This window comes from Euleptes europaea, chromosome 5, assembly GCF_029931775.1.
Source record: "Euleptes europaea isolate rEulEur1 chromosome 5, rEulEur1.hap1, whole genome shotgun sequence".
Classification (NCBI taxonomy): domain Eukaryota; kingdom Metazoa; phylum Chordata; class Lepidosauria; order Squamata; family Sphaerodactylidae; genus Euleptes; species Euleptes europaea.
In genome coordinates, this window is record NC_079316.1 from 71096590 (window position 1) to 71119340 (window position 22751).

The window sequence follows — 22751 nt, forward strand, 5'->3', positions numbered from 1 at the left end:
AACTTGGGAATGAAACCTGCAAGGTTCTGTATGCATCTGTACTAACCCCCGTTCAGTATTTACACAAGCCACAATGAGATCATCCAAAGCTTTACAGCTTGGTTTCCTTAATATGCTGATGACACCCAGCTATACATCTCTTTAACTAAGCCTCCAGAAAAAGCTGTCTCTATTCTAGGCTGATGCCTGGATTTTGGGGTCTATTGGCTGAGGGAGAACAATCTGAAGCTTCATCCCCAGCAGTGTCTTTTCTCTGTCCCCTCCTGCACAAACGACAACTCCCGCTGCTCAATCTTGAGCTTTTACTGCAGCTGCCAAGCTGTGTAGTCTTCTGGAGACTGTCAAGATGGCGCCACCCATGTATGGTGGTCATGCAAAAAAATAAAAAATAAAAACTTTTGGAAAAAAGTACTTAGGGAAACTAATAATTTGATTAATGGTAGCGTTAAGAGGAAGCCGGTATTTTGTTTATTGGTAATTCCACAAAAAAATATGACTAATAGTGTTAGGGTTGTTTGCCAATATAGTTTTGCTGCTGCAAGAATTGTAATAGCTAAGGTTTGGAAGCAAATGCATAGACCTTCAATTGTTGACTGGAGAAATTGTGGATGTATATGAGGATGGCCAAATTAACGGAATTCCTACATGGAAACGATATGGAATAATTTAAAAAAACATGGTTTAAGGCAGCCTCATATTGGGATAAAATGGCAAAAATTGATTTTACAATATTAATTAGCGAGTTATAGAAATTAGTTTTAATAAATTTACATTATATTGTTGATAAGCTTTAAAAACTGTTTAGACACTTCTTCGGAAGTCGGGTGATGGGTCACTTTTTTGGGTGGGTGGAGGGTGAAGGGGTATCTTTTTTGGATTTAACGATTTGGTAAACATGAAAGTAATAATTAGTATATAAAGATACCCTTTTGTAATTTCTGTATTTTCTTATATATTTTTTATTTTATTGTATTGTTTTGGTTTGTGTTATAAAAATTAATAAAAATTTATATTAAAAAAAAGATGGCGCCACCCACATGGCCTTTAAGGAGTGGGTATGCTGAATAATCTGGTGAACCAGGATAGTTTCCCCACTCCTACACATGAAGCCAGCTGGGTGACCTTGGGCTAGTTCCTGTTCTCTGAACTCTCTCAGCCCCACCTATCTCACAAGGTGTCTGTTGTGGGGAAGGGAAGGAGACTGTAAACCACTTTGAATCTCCTTTAAAAGGTAGAGAAAGTCAGCATATAAAAACCAACTCTTCTTGTACAAGGAGGTGTGCAATCAAATTGCTTAAAGGGCCACTTGTGGGTGATTAGAGGCAATGAGGACTGTCTTCTCTAGAACTGGCTTTTTGGTTTTTATTTTCGTGGGTTACATTGCTGTTTCAATGTTTTTATGAGGAACTTTGGTCACTGCACTGGGAGAAAAGTGGGCTAGGAGGCATTTAAATAAGTTTATTACCTTTTTAAGTACTTGCCAAGGAGTAATCAGTTTGACTGAGACCTGGGATTTTTCGATCTGTCTTTCTCTTGCTGCCAGGGTATCTGTTTATTATGATATTCAATTATATAACATTCAATTGTATGGATTGTTTTTCAGTTTTGACTATCTGTTTAAAGGGAGAAAACAAATAAAAGGGCACAATCAACATAATCAGTACCTTGTTCATTTTGGAGTGTTTATTACTTGACTACTTATAGCAAAAAAAGTGCAGGAACGAATTAGTGAATTTTTCTTCATCATCAGAAGCAACTGTAAGTTTGACAAGAAACTGTAAATTTGGTACAAGAAATACAAAATAAAACCTTACGTTATGATCCCATAAGAAGCCATTTTTCTTGAACATTTTGCTTCCTGATAGGAATAGGACCAACAGCGCATTCCTGAGATTGGGGGCCAAATGGGCTTAGGAGGCAACGTGAGCCCTACGCTGGCGTCCATGCCACTGGTGCTGTGCAAACTTGCACAGACCGGGCTTAGGCTGGCGTTAGGCAGCTTCCTAACCCCTTTCATCCCAGGAACGCCCCTTAAAGCAATGGCGGTGCCAAACCACCTTTTTGGTGGTTTCTGTTTTCTTTGGGGCTTTCCCTCCCATTTTCGGGTTTTTAGAAATACCCCCCCTTTTTTACCTTGTAGCAGCCGCAAAACCTCATTGGAGGTGCTGTGGCAGCGCTGCAGCCACGCCATCCCCAGCCACGCAGCTCTTAGGAATGGGCTGCAAATGTATTAACCAGCACACTGGTTTTGTGAGTCTTTATAAAAGAATAATACATAGTTAACTACCGCGTCCTAAGCATTTACATATTGATATTATCTCTCCTGATTTTGGACTTCAAGTATCGACTCACCTTTCAGCATACCCATTCCTTAACCTTTTTAAAGCCTTAGGGACTCTAAAACAAATTCAAAGATATATCAAGATAGCAAGGACTTCAGAGCCTGAAGTGGTATTTGATTTTCAGTTTTAGAGACAGCAGTGTTTGAAGCTCTGTCAGATTTCCTCTCCCTTTCAAATAACATAGGAAATTTCTCAGAACTTTTTCAGATCTTTTACTTTAAGTTAAGACAACATGAGCAAGTACCTACAACCTACAGCCACTGTTGTGTTGCGACAAAACAGGAGTGAGTCAATGATACGACGCTTCCCTTGATCATCTCTAGGGAGGAAAGCTTTTTATCAAATACACAATATACTTAAAAGAACCCTCTACTGAGCTTCAAAAGCTCTGGTTTCAGAAACAAGTCAGTCAATGGTGATATCCCATTTCTCATTCACTACTCACAACAGAGCTTTAGAATTCCTTATTACCACCATACAAACTCCCTGAAACAGGATATTCCCATATATCAGATCTATGTTTATATTATACACAGGTGTACTTATAAACCCTTTATAAGAAGCATTGGGTTTTTAACAGTTGTAAATTGTAAGCATTACCTTTCCAGGAACCGCTACAGAGTTCAGGAAGTCAAGGTATTCAAGCAACTTTGCAAAGTTCTCTATAAACCGATCCTACACTGTGGCCTTTTGCCAGCCAATTCCCAAGCATGAATACTTCCTGTGCTTAGCACCTGTTCGGTCATCATCTTGCCGTACACTGGGCCTGGGAGCAGTCCTAGGGCTTAGGTGCTGCCTCACCCACTGCTAGAGGGAAGTTCACAGAAGGTTATATCTAAATCAAAAGACTTCACCGGGGATGGTGGGCTCTCCATTACCCTGCATATTATATTATTCTATTGTTATTCAAACTTTTACTGGCATAGATCTTTTAAATACATCAGTCAATCATTAAAATACAGTATTTAAATGATAGAATGTCAATAAAGTAATTAAAATCTGTGATGCTTAAAGTGCTATGTAGTCTATTTAATAGAGTTTAGCTCTGTGGGGGGACCTTGGCGCAGCGCTCCTAGAGAGGTTTCCAAGAATCTGGCTATCATCAGTGCTATACGTGCTTTACTGTACCCTGCATATTATACTCACTTAATGGGAACTGTATGATATTGTTTCTGATGGCATCCTCTAAACTTGGGCAGGGAAGTAAGGAAGAAGAGGATTCCAGATGTCACCCAGAGGGGAAATAATATCCAAACAGCCACCTTTGAAATCCACAGGACATTTCCTTTGGAAAATCTTTTTCGAACACTAGGAAAGCTTCTGATGTGCTACCCCTGATGTTACTTAAAAGATCTGATAAAGTCTGAATTCAGAAATTCTCAAATGCTGGGCCTCAGATTTTGCATAACCACCTATGCTTAGACACATCTGATGGCTATTTACACTAAGAAAACGAAAGTTAGCATTAATTCTACAGTCTCTGGTGCAGATGCTGATGCACCTGTCATAGTTGCATACGTCATGCTCCCATTATTGTTGTAATAAAAATTAAAACACAAATTCTAAGTTCTTTAAAAAAAATCAAAAGTTAGACTGACAAATGTAACCAAATAGAGCAATTAATTAATTTAAGAAACAGCTGTATTTAGGATCATAGTATCATAGAAAATAGAGTTGGAAGGTACCTCCAGGGTCATCTAGTCCAACCTCCTGCACAAAGCAGGAAATTCATAACTACCTCCCCCCATACCCCCAGTGACCCCTACTCCATGCCCAGAAGATGGCCAAAAAAAAAAAAAAAAAAAAAGACCCCTCCAGGATCCCTGGCCATTTTCCATTTCCTATGGGAGACTTCCACAGTTGTCTGCAATGTGTGTCTGAAATCACGAAGACATAGGTCAACAACTCAGAACATTAAGCGAACAAACTGAAAACCATGGAGGATACCGTATATGTAACAGAGTTTACTGAAAGTCTGTAGAAACAACAACAAAAAGCAAAATTTTGTCATGAGACCAAATTACAGGCTTGGCAGATGACCTTGACTGCTACGTTAGAAAAAATGGCCACACTGAAAAAGTACTAAGGATGGGTCCAATATGTTCCTCTCTTCCTCAAGTAGAAGGAACCTTCAGAAAAGGAGGACATCATGCTAACACTTGTGATGTTGCAAAGCCACACATCAAACAGGCATGGGTAACATGTATCAACTGTAGTCATAAAAGGCAGCCAATTTGAATATTTGTTGTAAACCTAATGCCCAATGCCATATCAGCTGAAGCAGTGGAGTACATCTTATGATATCTGAAGCACATGGCTACTGATGTCCAAGTCACCACCTGCAACATCCACCACTGAAGCATCAGTATCACAGGGGAGGGGCTGTGGCTAGTGGAAGAGCATCTGCTTGGCATGCAGAAGGTCCCGGGTTTAATCCCCGGCATCTCCAGTTAAAGAGACTATGCAAATCGGAGATGTGAAAGACCTCTACCTGAGACCCTGGAGAACTGCTGTCAGTCTGAGAAGACAATACTGACTTTGATGGACCAATGGTCTGATTCAGTATAAGGCACCTTCATGTGTTCATGTGATCACCATGGTAGACAAAATTTTGAAAAAACCCTACATTAATTCTACCAGTTACACAATCCTACTCATTACCCATCTGTTTCCAGGTACAATTCAAAATGCTGGTTTTTACCTTTAAGGCCCTAAACAGCTTGAGAGCAGGATACCTGAAAGACTGTCTCTTCCTGTATTATCCAGCCCACTGGTTAAGATCTGCCTCTCAAGTCTGGCTCTCTCTGTCCCTGCCTTCAGAATTAGAGACAGGGCATTTTATGTGGTAGCACCTTGCCTGTGCCCTTCACTCAAGGTTTTCCTGGTGCTTATGTTATTTTCTTCTAGGCACCAGACCAAAACTCATATTTTTACCCAGGCTTTTAATTAGGATTCTATTTTATCAACTGTTTACCTGGTCTGCTTCTGTTCTATGGCTTGTTTTTATGCTGTTTATGTCCAACACTGTTACATTGTTTGAATTGTAAGCCACCTTACTCAGGACTCTGGAGAGCCATCACAGAAACATCCTAAATAAATAAATGTATTAGAATATACATTTCCAGAGCCACCTGCTCAAATATATTTTGAAAAAGAACAGAGTGACCACTTTCTAAATGGAAGAGGTCTTCAAAAAGTGGATGTGCAAGTCTCTATGCTGATCTAATTAATACAAACTCTTTGTAGTGGAATGAAGACAATCTCTTCCTGATAAAAACCACATAAGGCCCTTCTTGACTGATGCTGGTCCTATCTCTGAAAACATCCAGTTGGTGGTAACAGACACTAGGAAGACCAGATTTAGGGTTAACAAACTTAGTTAAGACTTTATGCAGAGGCTTTCGCAGTGGTTGCACCAAAGCCTGAAATCCCTTGGAAGGGAAATGATGAATGATGAATAAATCTGGTGGATTACTAGAGGTGTGGACAATGCAGTGACATCGCTTCCAGTTTTTTTTTTTTTTTTGTTAGAAATGATTTTGTGGTATCACACGACACCATTCCTGGCAGTCTGAACCTTCCCCCGAATCTCCCCCTTTTGCCAGCCACACACTGGCAACTAGCAGCAATTCATATACGGACAAGTACAATATGCTGTAATAGCATACAGATATGCACTTCATGTCATTAATTTTAAAAAGTTCCTGTTTTGCATTTGACATTTTTTTCCATCATTTTTCATATTATTATAAACATTTAGTGTTTGAAATTACTGTTCACAAAGGGTGGTTTTATAACTGCCTTTAGAAAGTTTTTTTTATTTTTAATGTTCACTTAATTTCCTGGAAACACAGTAGAGATGCTACAGAGATGCTACATACTACAGAGATGCCAACCCTGTAATTTGGTCTCATGACTTCACTGTTAACCTATTTTCTGGAGTGGTAAGAAAAACCCCATTCCTACTGAGTCAGAAGATTGACGCGCTGCCAAGCGAGTGAGCCATCTACTATCTGTCATGTCAGTCAAACGAAGTGCAATGTATGAGTTATTCACTGGTGTAGAAAATGCCGCATTCCTGCTCAGTGACATATCTATATTCTGGCACAAGATGAGGACAAGGTGCAGGCCACAGCTATGGATGTTGGATGAGAGGGCTTAAAGTACAAATAAGGATGCAGCAAGGACACAGTTTAGCAATGCCAGGCACCGATAGAGAAGTTAATCTGTCAAACCATTCTTTCTTTTCTGTTTCAGATGGCAGGGAATCAAGAATGTAGTCAATGATGTTCTTCAACCAAAAATAGACACTAACAACAGATGTATACTTCAAGAAAGAACAGTTAAGATTCAGTGAAGAACAAGAGAGGGTTATGGGTGAAATCCCCAGTGCTCCATTGTTAGGGTTGCCGGGTCCCTCTTTGCCACCAGCGGGAGATTTTTGGGGCGGAGCCTGAGGAAGGTGGGGTTTGGGGAGAGGAAGGACTTCAATGCCATAGAGTCCAATTGCCAAAGCGGCCATTTTCTCCAGGTGATCTGATCTCTATGGACTGGAGATCAGTTGTAATAGCGGAAGATCTCCAGCCACCATCTGGAGGTTGATAACCCTATCCATTGTTGTGGTCTTGGCTAGGTTTTTATCATGGTATTGTTTCTGCCCGAATGTGTAAAAATGCTAGTGGTTTTATGCTCTGGGTTTGCGCTGGCTTTGTTTTTATGTTTTATTATTTTAAGTAGCTTTATATTGCGAGCCACCTCCAGCAGCTATCTGAAGTGGCAGCACAGAAATTTTATTTAAAAACAAACGAATAAATAAAAGGAACTTCCTGTTGACCATATCAAGGGAAGCCATGCAAGATACATACTTTAAACACATAATTACCCACCACATCCCAGGCAATTGTGAATATTTCATTTCCACCAGAAGGGATTCATAAGAAATCTGTGTTCAAAGCCCAATGGAATTTAGTTTTCAATTCTGTCATCTTGTCCCCAAGCATCATATTATAATAAATCAAGTCATACTAGTCAACACAGACAATTAAATGTGCCAGCATTTACATTAAATAACTGAGTCAGTGCCGTAAAAAATTAAACGTATTAGCTATGATCTTAATTAGAATATCAGAAGTAAGTCTAAACACTATTTGAAAATACTCACATTAAATCATTACTTCCAAAAGTACAATGCAAACAACACAGTCTATAGTTAACTATCCAATCCTGAACAATTATCCCACAGGACAGGCAGAAAGAGAAGGCATAGGACAGTGTTCACTGCTACGTAAGACATAATTGTAATAATTGATCACATAACTGATCACATTCTAGCGGTATCTGAAGTGAGCTGTGGCTCATGAAAGCTCATACCGTCAGAAATTTTTGCAGCGTCTTTCAAAAGATACTGTTTGTTATGTCTACCCACCAATCAAATTGATAAGGTTCCTGCCGGTTTATCAGATATTTTCTTGTTTTCAAAGAGTCATTTATACATTAGGTGGTGAGACGCAGATTTGATAGATGTATTTAACAATCCTTCAGAGCTTCCAAGTCCAGGTGAAACTAAAGAGTTTTTGTAACTTACTCAGATTTTAGAAGAGTAGGTATTCTTGCTTCCATGTAGTTGCTTAGATGGTAATAGATAGAGGAGATCTGAGCCTAATGCCAAGGAAATGTTCGTGGCGTTGTATTTCCCCTCAATGCCGGCGGGACCGCGCCCAATGTTTCCGAGAGTCTTCCTGAAGTTCTCTCAGAAAAAATGGGGGTCAAACTGCTCTTCAAGGCTGCAGGGGTATCCTACTTCCCAGTCCACTGCTTAGGAACCTGGGGGGGTGCAGGGTTGCACCCCGAATTCGGACATTTCTTGGGTCCCTTGGGAGCTCCCGAGGAACGTGGCGCTCAGATCAGCGTCTCTACCGGAAGTTTACCCTGTCAGAAATTTTGTTAGTCTTTAAGGTACTACTGGACTATTGCTCTTTTTTACTATAATTGCAAGAAGGTTTTTGCCTGGGCCAGCAAGTGTGAGAGAGTTCTAAGGTACAAAATTCCCTGGGCCCAGGTTACTCGGCAGACCCACGAGTCCAGGCAATCCACCCCTCTCATTTTGTTCTCACATAAAAGCAAGGGAGCATCTACCTAAATGCTGCAGATCTGGGCCACAGCTTAAATACTGGGGCTTAAATCGAGGAATCCGCACTCGCTCACTTTGACTGTTCTGCAGCGAGAGAGCACTAGCTAGGTTTTCTAGTTAAGCAAAGAATTCAAATGGGGGTATCTGGATGCCTAGAGAGGATTACAGTAATGACCTCTATGTTGAGCTGCCCTTAAAAACAAAAACAACCCAGAAACGACAACTGGTTCAAAATGTGGCAGCTTGATTACTGGCAGGGGTACCCAACAGGAGCATATCACACCTATTGTAAAACAGCTACATGGGCTGCCAGTTTTTTTTTCCAAGTCCAGTTTAAGGTGAGCCCACATATCAAATAGGGTTGCCAACCTCCAGATATTTGCAGGAGATCTCCTGCTATTACAACTCATCTCCAGCCGAGAGAGATTAGTTCACCTGGAGAAAATGGTTGCTTTGGCAACTAGACTCTATAGCATTGAAGTCCCTCCCCTCCAAAACCCCTGCCCTCCTCAGGCTCCACCCCAAAAACTTCCCGCTAGTGGTGAAGAGGGACCTGGCAACCCTAATATCAAAAGGACTTCTCCTATGTTCCCATGCACCTATTGTGGTCCTCAGAATGCTACCTATTTGCTGTTCTCCTGCTTTAGGTAACCCACCTGGGTTTTTCCATACATTTTCTATTGTGGCTCCCATACTATGGAACAAGGTCCCTGGGTGGTGAAGAAGATCTTTTTCCTTTTTAGAGAAGCCATGACAGGGTCATTTTATTTGCTGGCTTTTTATGGGGTATAGGTTGCAGGCTTTTTTCTTTCTTTCTTTCTTTTTTTGGGGGGGAAAGAAGTTATTTGGGCTTTTACTGTATTTTGTAAGTTTTAAATTTGGATTTGTAAGTTGCCTTGAGCCGTGATGAAAGGTAGGCTATAAATATTTCAAGAAACATATAATAAATATTTTGCCATTCTGAGAGAGAACAATGGAAAGTAAATTCTACTGAGGTCAGCAGGGCATTTTCACCATGTTTTAGCTCTTTCTCTACTCAATTTTATGGGCTTTCCCCCAAAATAATGTGGGTGTATGAGGGCCAGAGGGGATCTTTGTCTGGGGACCATGCTGACTCTCATCAGCCTTGGCCATCATTAAATGACAAATGTAATTTGTGTGTATGCATTTTGTAATGTCCAAATCTAACAGCAAAAGACCGGCTTCCATGTCAACAAACAGGTCAGTCTTTAGCTATAATTTAAAAAGAAATGGTGGAAAGTGCCATCAAGTAGCATCCGGTTTATGGTGAAGATGTAGGGCTTTCAAGGGTTTCAAGGCAAGAGAAATTCAGAGGTAGTTTTTCATAGGAAGGAAAATATACAGTGGAGGGGAAAACATACCTTAACCTTTCAGTAGTTGTCCTAATTTTACATGGGCAACATATGTAAATTGCTCTTTATTAAAATTTGTGGAACACTTTACAATCTGAAAGATGAAATAAACAAGTCAAGGAGATGACAATTCTATTTGTGCCTATAATTGAATGTGATTTAGGAAGATGAAGTTGTGCCTGCTCTTTGTTCACTATGCGAACAGCATTATGGACACCTTAAGTGGGGGGAAAGCCATTTGCATTGAAGTATTTCTGTTTAGAAACCTTTATTATGTCAAGAAGCCTATATTATCATTATTCATTTTTCCACTCTAAAACATAACAAGCGTGAGCAGCACCCAACTTAACATTAGGTTGCTTGTGGTTACAATCTGTCAGGACAATGTGCAAATTAAGCAAGACTCACAGGTCCAATGCAGACATAATGTGGTTAAGACATAGTTAAGATATTTGGAGCAGGCTGCCACGGGCTCCATCCCTTTTGTGCAAATTCCATCCTTTCTTCTCTTTTCCGAATTAATTATGGTGTCATGTTAGGTCTGAATCAAATTTAACAATAATTTGTGCTAACAGTAGTTGGCTTTCAACCATGGTTACTTTTAACCAAGGTTTGAAGCTGTTTTTCAATGTTATCCTTAATTGGTACCAGTCCAAAACGTAAGTACTACACCATGGTTAACAGTGACAAAAGAAAGGACGAAGGGATTCAGTTGGGAAGAGAGAGGGAGAGGAAGGGAAAATAACAGCTCCATCTCTTGACCACAGTACAGAAACCCATAACATTACTTCAAGAATCATATGAAAAAAATATTTGAATGTGTTAAAGTTAACTCTGGTTCAGCTGGTTTGCTGAAGTATGCTATGAAGACCAATAGAGACACAACATGGGGAATTCCATACATGGAGCTCTCAAGAATTTCTTTCTTTCAGAAAACTGGTGCAAGAGACCATAATTTGGATCAGAACCACAGCAGAGAGGAGAAGAGAATATTTAAGCCTTCCCAAAATGGACAAACAGGTCAGTCCCTATATGACAGAATACCGTGCTTCACCGCATAATCGTCGCCACCATGTAATTGAAGCACCCTGCTTTTTCAGTCCAAAAATTGGTTTATAACCTTTCATTGTGTAATCGTTGCATGGTATACCGTAAGTCTCGTTGTCCTGGGTCTCGAGAGTTTTGCAGCGACCCGGAACTCTCCCTGAAGCCTCCGTTGTCCATGGCCGCTGCAGCCCCGCCCATGCTGCAAACGCAGAAGCACAAGGACTTACCTTCATCGCCCAGGGCAGCAGAGTGCTGGAGGAGGATGCGGCTCATTGGGGCTTCCAAGAGGTGCGCCCTGGGGGGCGGGAGGGGAGTGACGCAAGCTGGGAAGCGCGGGGGAAAAAGCCGGCTGCTGCAGCCTGGCACCTGGGCATTGCAGCCATGTTTCTCATGCGGCAGGCCAGATGCCGGAAGGAGGGAGGAGGCAGCAAATGGGAGCCGTGCTCAGGGGGCTCCGTTTAACTGTGCGGGGGGGGGAGGGGGCGGAGCTGGGAGGGGTTTAGGAGAAGACTTGCATCTTCCCATGCTAGCTATACTGTGCAGTGGTCACACATAATGGTCACACCCCACTTTTTTGCAAAAAAAATTTGGCATAAAATCTGCGACAATTATACGGTGAAATATGGTAAATGGATACAAACCTGACATCAAAAAATGTTCAGACACCAGTGGAGGAACATTTTAATCTTTCTGGACTGGACACAGCGTTGCAAATCTTAAAGACACCATTCTACCAAAAACAAAAATCAACCCTTCAAAGGAAGAATCCAACATGAAAGTGTTGATTTAGAAGTCAGTTCAGCATAAAACATCCTTCAGATGTTAAAGGTTCTTATTATGTTATAATTATTCTATTACAACATATTACACTATGTTCCCTGTCTTATGCATCACACAGAACCTTCCTGGAAAGGACTTTTGCTTTCTCTCTCTGCAACTTAATCTCTCTGTAACTGAACCCCTTGAGAGGCTGGGACCTAGGCCTCTCTTGTAATTAATTAAGTATAGCAATTTACACATGGACTCCCCTCCCCCCTCCCGATTGCAGTTTTAAATGTTGGTGTGCAATTTTCATTTCGTATTATGCATCTGAAGAAGTGAGGTGTGACTCATGAAATCTTACATGATTACTCATGAAATAAACATTAGTATTAAAGGTGCCACTTGAGTTCTGTTTTACTTTCATACAGATCCTGATACCATACTCCCTACAGTTCCAAACAAAACAAGGATTCTGCATACTGGCTATATTAAAGGGGGGGACATTTTGGGGCTCATAATATGGCACTTCACATGTTGTACCTGTTTTGGTCTTCAAAGCATGCATATGCACACCAGATGGATTAACAATGATAAATTATGAAACTCACAAACGCCGTGTGCTCTTTGGTCTAGAGCACATGTAATATTAATACATGGAACTCCAAACTTCAGATACGGTTTGGTTCATATTAAATGTTACAGAAATTTTACCGAACGTCGGTATTATTTCTCAGTTGTAAGGGACTTATTGGAGAAAGGATTTTTTTTAATATACAAGAGAAGATCCGCCAGAGGATGAGGCATCTACATGTTAATCTTGCTCAATTTACTGCTGAAAAGTTGCTCAAAGATCTGTTCACAACAGAGTCAAGACAAGAGGTGTCAGGAGCATCCATTTACCATAACTTTGGTCTGTTTCCGTTCTGTTTCCCTAAAGGATGTTCACTGAGTACTTGGGGTTATAAAGGCTACCATATGTTGTTGAGATGCTTCCTCAACTTGGCTAATTAAGACCCGTCAAGCAGAGTTCAGAGAATTTCCACTGAAATAATAAACATCTCATTTCTGGAGGAAAGGGTCTTTCCTTTGTTCAAAGAGTCAATGATATGCACACTCATGAAGAAACAGTCTAAGGCAGGTGATTTTAAATAATTTAGTATCTTTCACCTTCTAAAGAAATGTAATTATATATGTGGTAGCAGAATAACTGCCCTGACCTGGATGGCCCAAGCTAGCTCATTCTCGTCAGATCAGGGAAGCTAAGCAGGGTCAGCCCAGGTTAGTATTTGTATGGGAGACCACCAAGGAATACCAGGGTTGCTATGCAGAGGAAGGCAATGGCTAACTACCTCTGTTAATCTCTTGCCTTGAAAACCCCACTATGGGTTGCCGTAAGTAGATTGCAACTTGACGGCACTTTACACACACACACACACCTCCATGACATATCTTTCATTGACATACTTCAATCAGGGTTGCAGCCAGATTATAGGACAGAGAGAGCTTTAGTCATTCTGTTGGATGATCTTCATCCAGAAGTTCATCATTTCTGAATGGCAATCTGTATCCAGCTATGAATCGGTTGAGAATAAGTACACTACAATTCAATCAGGACAAGGCATTTGTTATATTGGTGGTGGATACAGTGAATACTTGAGGAAGTATTTACTACAGCTGGGGCTTTGCCAGGTTTGCAGCTTGAAAGACTTTCTGGTATCACAACTGTGACCAGCAGTATCTTTTACCAATTTAGGCTGATTTGCATGCTTTACTCACTACTAGAACAGAAGGTCACTCTCACCATCATTCATGCCTTGGTGAATGTTAGATTAGACTCTCATAAGGCACTATGAATGGGACTGTTCTTGAAACCAAGTCAAGAACAGGGGTCCCCAATGTGGCTCCTGTGGTTACCATGGCACCTGCCAACACATTTCCTGGTGCCAACACATTTCCTGGGGTTCTCTGGTCTAGAAAATATAGTGTAGTGGTTAAGAGCTGTGATTTGGAGTGGTGGACTCTGATCTGCAGAACTGTGTTTGATTTCCCACTCCTCCCCATGAGCGGCGGAGGCTAATCTGGTAGACTGGATTGGTTTCTCCACTCCTCTGCATGAAGCCAGCTGGGTGACCTTGGGCTAGTCACACTCTCTCAGCCCCACCTACCTCACAGGAGGTGAGGTCTGTTGTGGGGAGGGGAAGAGAAGGTGATTGTAAGCCGGTTTGGGTCTCCCTTAAGTGGTAGAGAAAGTCGGAATATAAAAACCAACCCTTCTTCTATTTTTAGAAAGCAGGTGGGGCTCTTGATTATCAGGACTTCTGACTGGCTAGACAGATTTTTTCAAAAATTCCCTTGACAGCAGCCGCCACCACAGCACAAGGATCTTCACTGCATAACAAGGTAAGCTGTGGGTAAGCAAGAAAATATTTTAAAAGCAATATGTTCATTTAAAAAGCATCCGGTTAAATAGAGCTTTTGCCCAAAATGCTGAAGAGTAAGTCATGCATAACCTCACTCCCTGGCATTTTGTGGTTGGCTCCAACTCCCACAGCGGCCATTTTGTAGCTGCATCCCCCTCCACCCTGTATCAGAATTCTAAAGGTGCCTGCAGGCTCAAAAAGATTTGGGGTTCCCTGGTCTGGAAGATACGTGTGTTTGTTTAAATCCAAGGTTGGGTAGTTATACAAAAATAAGATCCAATAATGAATATCTAGAGACATTCAATGGATTGTATCCTGCGATCTGTGAGTTGAAGGTGCTCATGGTCAGCCATCTTCCTGGCTTCCCCCTCTCCCAAGCAGCTCTTTCCAACACCGAGAAAGCTCCCCCCACTTCAGAATAATGGAATCCATGTGGAGTAATAGCTACGACAGGGGAAGAAGACAAGATCGCTCCCTCCTGCCTCTTCTGTAAATGGAGCTCCGCTGTCAGAATAAGCAAAAGGAAGCCATTTCACCCCCTCCCCTGCAGCCTCCCACGTGACTATTACTACACGTGGTCCTACAATCTTGGGAATGGACTTTCCCAGAATCGGAAAGGGCTTCTGGAGGAGGGCAAAACCACACAAATCCATGATCATTGCAACAGATCTAATCCAAGAGTTTAAGCTGATAAATGAGAAGAGGTGAACTGAAGTCATTTTTGAAGACACATGAACACATGAAGCTGCTTTATACTGAATCAGACCCTTGGTCCATCAAAGTCAGTATTGTCTACTCAGACCGGTGGCAGATCTCCAGGGTCTCAGGCAGAGGTCTTTCACATCACCTACTTGCTTAGTCCCTTTTAACCGGAGATGTCGGGGATTGAGCCTGGGACCTTCTGCATGCCAAGCAGATGCTCTACCACTGAGCCATGGCCCCTCTCAACATGAACATGAATCCTTCTAGTCTTAATCACAAAATAAAAATGACAGACATTCCACCATGGTCAGAACCCACCTCATTATCTTAGTGAGGTGCAACTCAATTACAACCCTCATTGTTCACTAGGCTTCCTTCAAAATCAGTTTGCATGACTATTAACTAAAAATTGCCAATAGGTGCTAACTTGCAGCTTCATCACAAGTCTCACAAATTATTTTTCAAATATAAATTCATGAATATCACAACATTTGTAATGGTTTCAAGTGGTTTTTCTAAAAAAAAAAAAAAGGGACTATCAGCAACAGGCTTAGAAACCAAAAGCATTTCAAGCTATTGTCAGTGCTGGGTTAGCCAAGGTTAATCTTTTACATTTTCAGAGAATTACTTGGCAAAGTATTTTTCCAGTATTCAGCCGGTTTCGATATTCAGTGCTCTTTAAAATGTCTGTTTTAAAAAAAAACTTTGTAAAGATTGAAAAAAATTAATCTTTGTATGGAATGCTAGATTGTTTTTGTTTTCTGAACACCAGTAAAATTTTCCAGTTAGGTTGGTGCACTTGATATGGCTACAAATAAGGCCTTTGGTATGGATACAAACAATGTTGGGGGGGGGGAATGGCTGCCAGCTGTGTAACATTCAAGATGAGCTTTTGTCCTCTTCCTGTTGCAGATACTTACAGGGTTGGTGTGGCCAGAAGTGGAAGCCTTTTGGCGCAAGCTAAAGGGTTCCTGGCCACTGGCTCTTAGCCTATGGGCTTGATGGACCTGCCTAGGACGTTTACAGTGCATTCCTGGGGGGGGGGGCAAAATGCAGTGGCTTGGGGGGGCACAGCTGAGAATCCTACTCAGAAGCTTCCTGACTGCTGCAGAAGGGAAAAAAGCCTTTTCTCCAAAATAAAAATAGGAAAAAAGTCCCCCCCCCATAGAGGAAAGTAGGCTTGCGCCACCTAAAAAGGTGGTGCAGGATTGCCACCATCCCGGGAGGCATTCCCGGGGAGAAAGAGGTTTGGAAAAGCTGCCTAATGGCAGCTCTGCCCCCAGAACGCCACGGGAACGTCTCCCAGGATACCGAGAATGCTGGCGGGAGGTCCCACCGGCACCCAAGCCCCACGCTGCTGCTGCGGTCTAGGGGGGCCGGCGTAAGTGGCACTATGGTATTTTTAAAATATAAGTTTAAATTGGTATTTTCTGTATGTCACTGTGGGTCCCTATAAGGAAGAAAAGCAGGTTAATAAATACCTTAAATAAACAAATAAACAAATAAATAAATGAAATAAATTTGCCTTACTCATCTCCTACCTTGACAATTAACAGTAACATATATTTAACTTTCAACAATAATAACAACACATTTTACAATACATAGCTTATTTTCCTTCACAAAACTATTATGTGGTAATTTTGGCATCATTTACCAAATAGGGAACAAAACTGAATAATCCAATAACAGATCATGAATTGATGGTTAAGACTGTTCTATAAGCAAGTTGAGTTAAGACTGTTCTATAAGCATCTAAGGGGCAGCAGATATGGTAATATTTAGTCATGTTATTCTGAAACTTATTAGTCACTTTCTTGGCAATAGTAACACCTGAAACAATGTACAGAAGCAATACAATTAAATCAATAAAACATCACTTGGTAACAATAATCTAAAAATGGGTCAGCAATCAAAAGGATTTTCAGCATCCGGGTCCAATCAATTAACGTATCCTAACAGTAAAGGTCAATACTGTAGCTATTTTGCCTTTGGACAGAACCATGTACCTTCCTGAAAGCAGATGGAAGGCCAAGCAGCGACAGCAAGGACATGTCATAGTTTTGAGCTGCCCTGCATCCCCTTTAAATGAAATATGTGGTTAAAATTCATACAGTAAAAAAGATGAAGTACTCACCACTGCATTTGCTTTCTTCATTAGCTTTGTGTCTTTCTTCCCTTCACACTCTTCCCTCATTTTTATACCCTCCCCCCTCAGCCAAAATTTATTCAGTAAGATCCATGGATTTATTTGGTTATGTCATTCTGTATATGACATGCATGTATATTAAGATTATATAAATTAATAATAATTTCCTGCGGATGTAAATGCCACTAAGCTTTAATGTAGATTTTGCTCAAATTGGGGAATTTTTTTTAAAAAATGTTGCATGAAGTCACAAACGTTGTAAATGGATTTTTAAAGATAAGATTCCTTAATGATATTCTATGATTCTAATTGCATATTAAGCGAAATATGAGTAATCTATTAGAAAATGTTATTAAAAATTAATGTCACAAAATATCAACAATGATTAAGCTAACATTTGCACTGTGATTTTAAGTAACCTTTTGTAAAGTTAAGGTCAAAATAAATCCTTGGCATTAAAAGAAGGTATTTCTTTATCTTACCTCTGTCAGAAAATAGGTCATAAAATATGAATGTCCTATCTTTGGCCCATTTCGCATCCCAACCATGACCTTTAAATGTATTAGTATATGTTATAAGTATGTCAATTTATGTTTAGAATACATTTTTGAATACCGCTTAGGAATGCTTTTGCATAAAATTGTGCATTTCTTCAACGTAATTAAGACATCTCAGAACTGTCATTTCATTTGCATCTGTAATTACAATGGATCTTACCTTGACTCTTCATTTAAATTTTTACATTTTAAGAAGAGCAAAAATACCTTCTTTCATTGTTTTATTGGGGGGGGGGGAAGAGAACAAAACAAGAATGGAGGCAAAATTTAGCTGAAGGTCCTACTTCTGGCTAAACCTTTTCAGTGACTTCAATAGGAAGATAATCTTTCTGTGATTATGACCAAACCCTCTGGTTGCTTAGCAACACATAATTAAGGAATATGTTTTCAGATCCGCTTTGCAAGCTGGCCATTATCAGATGAAATTACTGGAGCAACAAATGTCATCCTCATGCAAATGAGTTGGGTTGCAGAGAAAGAATGCTTGACTCAAGGAGGAGGGCGCTCCACATCTCAACAATATTGTTGGCATTGTCTTAAAACAGACTTAACGGTTTAAAAGGAGGGGGGGGGAAAGGACGATAGATTTTTCAAACTGTAGATTCCAAAGTTTAAATCAGACACGTCACAAAGGAAAAGCAAAGGAATAGTCTTGCACGCACCCGTTTTCTACCCTGAAAACAAATGCCTTGGATTGTAGCATACACATCTTCGAGCCTGTCCGCCTTTTCACCCTAAGAATACACAAACCCCACTGAAAAAAACTGTTTTAACAACGCAAATGTCTCCGAAACTATTAGCTGTTGTGTGGCTGCACCAGGTCACTGTTTGTTTTTGTTTTTTCTTTTAGCTCTATTTCTGCTGTTTCTGGGGTAATGTTAAGTTACCAATTAAAGAGGCCTCCCCTGATAATGGCAACTAAACATTTGTTTTTCCCTTCTCAAATTGAACCATAATTTCATGACGAGTGCTTAATTTTAAAAAAAACAAAATTAGACAGAAATCATTCAATCTGATAATTCTTCAAAAATACATCCAAATTAGAGACAGTTACCTCAACCATATTCACAGGTATTCTTTCTTCCAACATCAGATCAAATCACCAGCAGAATTGCATTTAAGCAAAACAATAGTTTTCATATTCACAACAAAGCACTGTCTTTCATATCATATCCTTCCCTCTTCCACTTTTTAAACAAGCTGCTAGTTAAAAAAAATAACTCCATGCATATAATGTTCTGCTATTCAAGCTATTTATGTGTTTATTTCAGATAAATAGAAACCACCATAACACCTAACCTAAAAGGAATCTATGTTCAAAATCTGAAAGACAAGGATATCTGACGGGTGACCAATTTATCAGTTCCTTTTTAAAACTAACAATCTATTTAGAGTTTTGAAATGTCTCAACACCATTTATAGGTACAGTTTTATGGATAAGATGTTTTTCTTTTCCCCCTTAAACCTCCTCATTATCATTCTCTCCCCCGCCCCCCTTTTCCCAATATATTTCCCTTTTTAGTTCAGCCTGGATTTGTTAAAGATTTTCTTGTTACTTTGTTTTTGGTCTATGCTTTTGAATGGGCCATGCAATGTCAGCTTATGAATATTTACCCACAATTAAATGTACCATATTTCAATGGGATGTACTTCACTGTAGCCTTAGTCACTAGTGACTTTTTCTGCCCTAGTGGAGTGAGACAACTTGTACATTTTCAACTCACAACTCAATAACTTGAGTGAATGCAGTGTCTTCACTGGGGTTTATTCAGAAGTGCTCCATGCTAAGGATCTGGCTTTTTTTAACCACAGAAAAGAAATCCCTTACTATTTGCTTAGCTTTCATAAACTTTAGATTCTTACCAGATTATATGTTCATACTCAAAGGAGCAGGAGGAAGGGAATTTCAAATCAAAATGAAACAAGAGAAGCAATTCTTCATCTTTATCACTTTAGTGGTTAATGATTGGCTTTAGCAGTAAAGGCAGACCTATACATTAACTGCTTCTATATTCACAGGTATATTCAGTAAAAAACAAAACAAAAAAACAACCCATTGACTCAGCTTATCTAAACAAAAAAGAGGGGGAAGCAATAACCACCCAAGTTTGGCAGTTACAGGATCACATCATTAGTTATGTGATAATGTTCAAAGAAACACTAACCATTTCCTCCGAGAAACACATTTGTGAGATAACAATTGGCAGAAGTCAGTTTAAAAATGAAACCCTTCAGCCTAATTGCCTAGAAAGTGTATAGTATCTAATCTTAGGCTCTCTATAAATAACAGAAACAGAAAAATTCATTATGGAACGGTGATATAGCATACCTGCCATTTTTATCTGGCATGCACAAAATGAAAACTTGTTCATTAAATTGTACGTGAACCCCAGTACTAGAGTGACTAATAAATATGTACAGTAGATGTGGGCATCCTCAATTAAATTTTGGTGCAAATGGCTAAACATTTAGTAATTTACTTCTAACTCTAGAAAAACACTGAATATTAAAGCACGGGAACATTAACACAGTCCTACCAAACATTAGAAACTTTGAAATAATTACTTGGTTCAGGCGATGCCATTGTGGAAACAATGACAGGTGGCCCCGTGCGTCTTGTTTGTTTCTGGTAAGGAGAGTGCTGCATTGGAAAAGGAGAGTGCTGCATCGGTCCCACTGGCACTAAGTTGGGCTCCATTTGGGATGCCTGCTTTCGAAGGAGTTGAGGGCTGTTGTGAGGACTCTGCATCGGGGACAACGGAGGATTTCTTTCCCTCTTCATCAGCTCCATGGGTACTGTGTATGTGGTTGAATATGCTGTTTTGGGACTTGGGTGAGGGTTTGCCTGTACTGCCGCGTTCATGGATAATCCAGACGGGAAAGAATAGCCCGTCGCCGGACGAGTGTGCATATTGCACGGGCCGGGAGCACTGTATCCGGAACTGGGAAGGAAAGGAGAGCCTTGGTGCGTTAAACCCGAGGCAGGGTAAGCTGCCGTTTCCAGGAGGTGTTGCGTTGGAGCGCTAGATGGACGGCGAGTTAGTTCCGCTACTCTTGGGGACACCGGCTGCATAGACACAGGCGGAGGCTGGTGCAGCGTTGTACCATCTGCCATAGAGATAGTACCAGGGTGCATCCCATACTCATTCTGAAGCAGTTCACTTCGGTGACTAAAGCTGTTAGATCTGTGCCTGGGACGAAGGACGGTGCTCTTCCTCTCCTGTCTCTGCAACTGAATTTCTGCTTTGTAGGTGTGGGCAATGCGAGAAAGTACTCGCGCTTGCCCCAGGTTTGGAGCTACCGACTTGATGTCGTTGTCCTCCAACATCGCTAGCAGGCTTGGAGAATCGAACCCTTGCTGCAGCAAGGCATTGAGCGTGCTTTCAGATACTCCTTCGGAACGCAGAAATGCTAAGAAATCCAGATCCACATTTCTTTTCATGTCCTGGCCAGGGAAAGGTGCAGGCATCTGAGTATGAGAAGGGGTTGTGACTGTTTCATAGCCATCATAAGGAACCTTGGCATTGACACTTTCTCTGAGAGGTCCATAACCGCGGTGTACAGACATAGAAGGTAGAACTACACTTCCATCAGGAGCTGTAGACAAATTTGGATCCACTACCAAACACGTTGGAGCAGCTTGCCTGCTAGCTGCAGAATCCATTGATCTGTCCACAGTGTCATTATAAACTGGCCTGTTGGAATACGTTACAGGTTCTCCTCCGTATCTAGGAGTGGAAGCTTCGACACCATACCTTGCTGGAGAAGGATCTCGGTTTCTAATCCTCTGTGCCTCAGGGACCATTTTAGTCGCTGTGTCTCTATACATGCGGCTGGCTTCAAGCAGGGCAGGTGACCGTCCTTGCATCTGATCCCAAGCCAATCTGCTGCTGGGCATGCCATAATTCGGTAATGTTCTGTTAATCATGTGGTCTCTATAGTAGCGCGGATCTTTAGTAGATCTAGCAGCTAAGGATGGGTCACTGTAGTAATCCTGAGATGGCAAGGAACTTCGGGAAGACATTGCAGGATGCCGGTCGTAGTAAACAAAGTCAGGAACAGAACTTTTCCTTACAGGTCCCTGGATAAAAACTGGTTCCTGGTATGGATATGGCTCTTGCTTCAGCTCACTACTTCCCTGCAAGATGATATCATGCGGTCTATGGACTGGCTGCTCATACCAAGCTCCCTCACCACCGTAGGTTAAAGAATTCCTCCTCCCTGGAGGTCTCTGGTACTCAAATGCACTTTCATTCTCCCAGTTGCCTTCATACCATCCTGCCGCATCCCAGCTCTGAGAACGCCCAATGTGCTTGCTTGGAATTGGCATTGGAACAGAGCAATATTCTGCTTAAATAAGGGCAAGCAAGCTCTCTTGTTGAATCTTCTGTTACAGGCATAAAAAAGAAAAAACAACACAAAAACAAATTGTGCTGTATCCGAATCCCGCTGTGGCTTCAGGAAACAGCCCAACAGGTGGTTTACTATTTCAGAGTTACCTTAATTATTAATTCTTCGAAACTTTAGTAGAGAACACAGAAAGACCAAACAGTAATTCAGCCTGGCTCCAAAAACAGTAGAAAGGAAAGGTCTTTTCTGTGCAGTTCAGACACGGAAAACGGTTGCTGTGCTTAATCCAGATGGTTTATCCCTTCCTGCCTGGAATGACTTGCTCACATGGACAACTAGTCGAACAGTGTGCGAGGATTAAAGGCTAAATAAAACCCCTAAAGCTTTGTTCCATGTGACACCATTTTAGCCTGATGCAACCTACTGTGCCAGCCCATCCAATAACCCTGAAGTATAAATTCTTCTGAGGATGATTCGTTCCACATACTACATATTATATACATTGTCTATTCATGACATGGGATTTTCCTTAGCATTATACCTCTCCCATGGTAGGAATCTCTAATAGGAAGGAGGGGGGAGGGCAACGGAGCCTCAATGTCAATTCAATCTTAATCCGTCCTGATGAAATGCTAATCCGCAGCATAGAACTAAGGACAAATTAAACAGGGGCAGACATGTTGGCCCAGAAGAAGGCTGAAGCAAAACAGGCAAGTATACAAGATCCCTGTTAAAAGCAAGCTACCTACTGCACTTATTTTTAAATTATGGGGTAGTCTGTAAAAAGGCCAGTTTCAAATTAGCTGTATTAATTATTCTCCAAAAGGATCCTTCATGTTATTACCATAATTCTCAAATCCTTTCATCATCCCAGGAAAGAAAATTGCAGAGGTGTAATCTGGAATTTATAATTTTAAAA

General features: G+C 40.9%; 1 protein-coding gene across 4 annotated transcripts in view; it reads right to left on the minus strand.

Annotated features, from left to right (window-relative positions):
- Window positions 1-22751, minus strand: part of CTBP2 (C-terminal binding protein 2) — a 274992-nt gene that overhangs the window by 79368 nt on the left and 172873 nt on the right. The window contains exon 1 of one of the 4 annotated variants that reach the window (XM_056849543.1): window positions 20048-22132. The exons of the other annotated variants lie outside the window; for them this stretch is intronic. Within the exon in view, the coding sequence (XP_056705521.1) occupies window positions 20048-21812 (1765 nt within the window). The 5' untranslated portion in view covers window positions 21813-22132. Of the gene's footprint in view, window positions 1-20047; window positions 22133-22751 lie in introns of those variants that run through there. 4 annotated transcript variants of the gene reach the window in all.